This window comes from Quercus lobata, chromosome 5 (genome assembly GCF_001633185.2).
Source record: "Quercus lobata isolate SW786 chromosome 5, ValleyOak3.0 Primary Assembly, whole genome shotgun sequence".
NCBI lineage: Eukaryota > Viridiplantae > Streptophyta > Magnoliopsida > Fagales > Fagaceae > Quercus > Quercus lobata.
Genome location: NC_044908.1, coordinates 23,878,174 through 23,880,906, shown reverse-complemented (window position 1 = coordinate 23,880,906; position 2,733 = coordinate 23,878,174). Strand labels below are relative to the sequence as shown.

General features: G+C 36.9%; 1 protein-coding gene across 1 annotated transcript; it reads left to right on the top strand.

The window, feature by feature from the left end:
* Window positions 1-1,726: 1,726 nt before the first annotated feature.
* Window positions 1,727-2,461, top strand: LOC115990218 (receptor-like protein EIX2). The gene has a single exon (XM_031114064.1). The coding sequence runs from the start codon at window positions 1,727-1,729 to the stop codon at window positions 2,459-2,461; it is 735 nt and encodes a 244-aa protein (XP_030969924.1).
* The last annotated feature ends 272 nt before the right edge of the window (window positions 2,462-2,733 follow it).

Below are 2,733 nucleotides of genomic sequence, written 5' to 3'. Positions count from 1 at the left end.
TAATAAAGATATATGAATAAATTTATATAAACTCACTTTTTCTATTTTTTCACTTTTTCACTCCCAACCAAACAAAAATGAAGGAAATTAAAATTTTTTCTATCCTTTTACTTTTTCATCATCTGAAACATTTTTTATTCTCTCACTTTTCTACCCCTCTATCTAAACCAACCCAAAGTAAACCGCACGCATGGATAAGGCAAAACCATTGTTTACGCATTGGAAAGAAAAACATTCATGCACACACAAACAAACTTTCATCATTGACCAGACCATTCTGTGGTTGTAAAATCTTCCAGATGAGTGATCCCACCGATTAATATCCATCCCCAAACATGGCTTTCGTTTTATAGAAATCACTAAAGACACATATTTAGCGGGTGTGGTTACCAGCATGGATTTCAGTTATGAGAAAAACTCCATGAGTAATCTTACTATTCTATTTCTTCTACTGTCCTTATTTGCGTCTTCCCCTTTGTGGATAATCAAACTCAGTTCATGCAGTGAAGTTCACACTAATTTCAAATGCATCCACGCTGAAAGAGAAGCCCTTCTCAGCTTCAAGAAAGGCCTCACTGATCCTTCAGGTAGGCTTTCTTCTTGGGTTGGCGAAGATGGCTGCCAATGGAGAGGCATAGAGTGCAGCAACAAATCATTCCATGTTACCAGACTTGACCTTCGGAATGCATTTAAGCTCTTTACTTATGATAACTACTCAAAGACGACAAGATATTGCAATTCGTGCCTAGGTGGTAAGATAAATGCTTCTTTGATTCACTTGACATATTTTCGTTACTTGGATCTAAGCGCAAATGATTTTATAGGAATTCAAATTCCTGAATTTTTTGGCATGCTAGAGAATTTGATATATCTCAATCTCTCTTACACATCCATTCCTTTTCTGGGCGAATTCCTCCTCATCTTGGCAATTTGTTGAGCTTTATACATCTTGACCTTAACAGAAATGGCTACATTCATCCAAATTTGGGTTGGTCCTCAATTTCCTCTTCACTCTCTTCCAGAAGTTTGGATTGGCTATTAAGTCTCTCTTCTTTGAAGTACCTAGATATGACGGCAGTGAATTTCAGTGGTGTCAGAGTAGAATGGTTGCAAGCAGTTAATATGCTTCCTTCCCTTCTTGAGTTACATTCATCTTCTTGTAAGCTTGAAAGCCTTCCTCTTTCGCTTCCGTTTGTTAATTTCACCTCTCTTTCTGTCCTTGATTTATCATTCAACCAATTTAACTCTTCCATACCTCAGTGGTTGTTTAATCATACCAGCATCACAAAACTTGATCTGGGCTATAATGCTTTACAAGGTATATTCCATACGATTTTGTGAACCTAAGAAATCTTGGGGACCTTGATATGAGTGGAAATCAAAACATCACAGGTCAATTGCCAAGCTTCTTTGGAAATTTTTGTAAATTGAAGACTCTAGATATTTCAGGGAACAATTTCAGTGGCAATATTGATAGTTTCTTAGGCAATTTCTCAAATTTCTTGAGCAATAGCATGGAGTCCCTAGATTTGAGTCATAACACGTTGGTAGGGAAAATTCCTAATTCTCTGGGGCGGTTTGGAAGCTTGACCAACCTCAACCTCTATTTCAACTCTTTTTGGGGTTCAATTCCATCTTCTATTGGCAACTTGTCATCCTTGCAACTATTGTCCCTCTATGAAAATAGGATGAATGGAACCATTCCTAAAGTCTTGGACAACTCTCCATGCTAGTCGATTTGAATCCTAAATGGAATTCTTGGGAAGGTGTCATAACAGAAGCCCATTTGATGAATCTTACAAGAATAAAATATTTTATAGTAACAACTGATAAAAACCAATCTCTAATTTTCAATGTGACATATGACTGGGTTCCTCCTTTCAAGCTCAAATATCTTGAACTAGATAGTTATCTCATTGGCTCAAAATTTCCCTTATGGCTTCAAGTTCAAAGTGAGCTTACAACATTCACCCTTAGAAATGTTGGAATCTCCGGAACTATACTTGAAGATTGGTTCTCTATGATATCTTCTCAACTCACTCACTTGGATCTATCGAACAATCAGATCATCGGGAAGTTTCCGCACCACTTAGTATTTTCAAAGGTAACTTCTTTTGATCTAAGTTATAATCGCTTCAAGGGCCCTATCCCACTTTGTTTTACAAATGTGGTCAAACTATTTCTTCAAAGTAATTTCTTTTCAAGTCCAATCCCGAAAAATATTGGTGATCAAATGCCAAAGTTGCAATTGTTAGATCTTTCAAAGAACCACCTTTATGGTACAATTCCCTTGTCAATACGGAAAATGAAATATCTTAGTGTTCTTTACCTCGGGAAAAATCAACTTTTAGGGGAGCTCCCCTATCATTGGAATGAGTCATACCTAGAAGTTGTGGATATTGCATACAACAACCTATTTGGAAAAAATTCCAAGTTCAATGGGTTTCTTGAGTTCCCTTGAAGTATTAGTGTCGAGCAACAACAATCTTTATGGAGAAATTCCTTCTTTGTTGAGAGATTGTTCTCTTTGGAGCATTGATCTTGGTGGAAATTATCTCTCAAGGAACCTTCCATCATGGATAGGATCGCATATCTTAATGCTACACTTACATTCAAATCTATTTAGTGGAATCATTCCTCGACAATGGTGCAATCTTCCAGGTCTTCACATCCTAGATCTTGCACAAAACAATTTCTTATGGCGGCTTGCCAAATTGTTTTGACAATTTGACT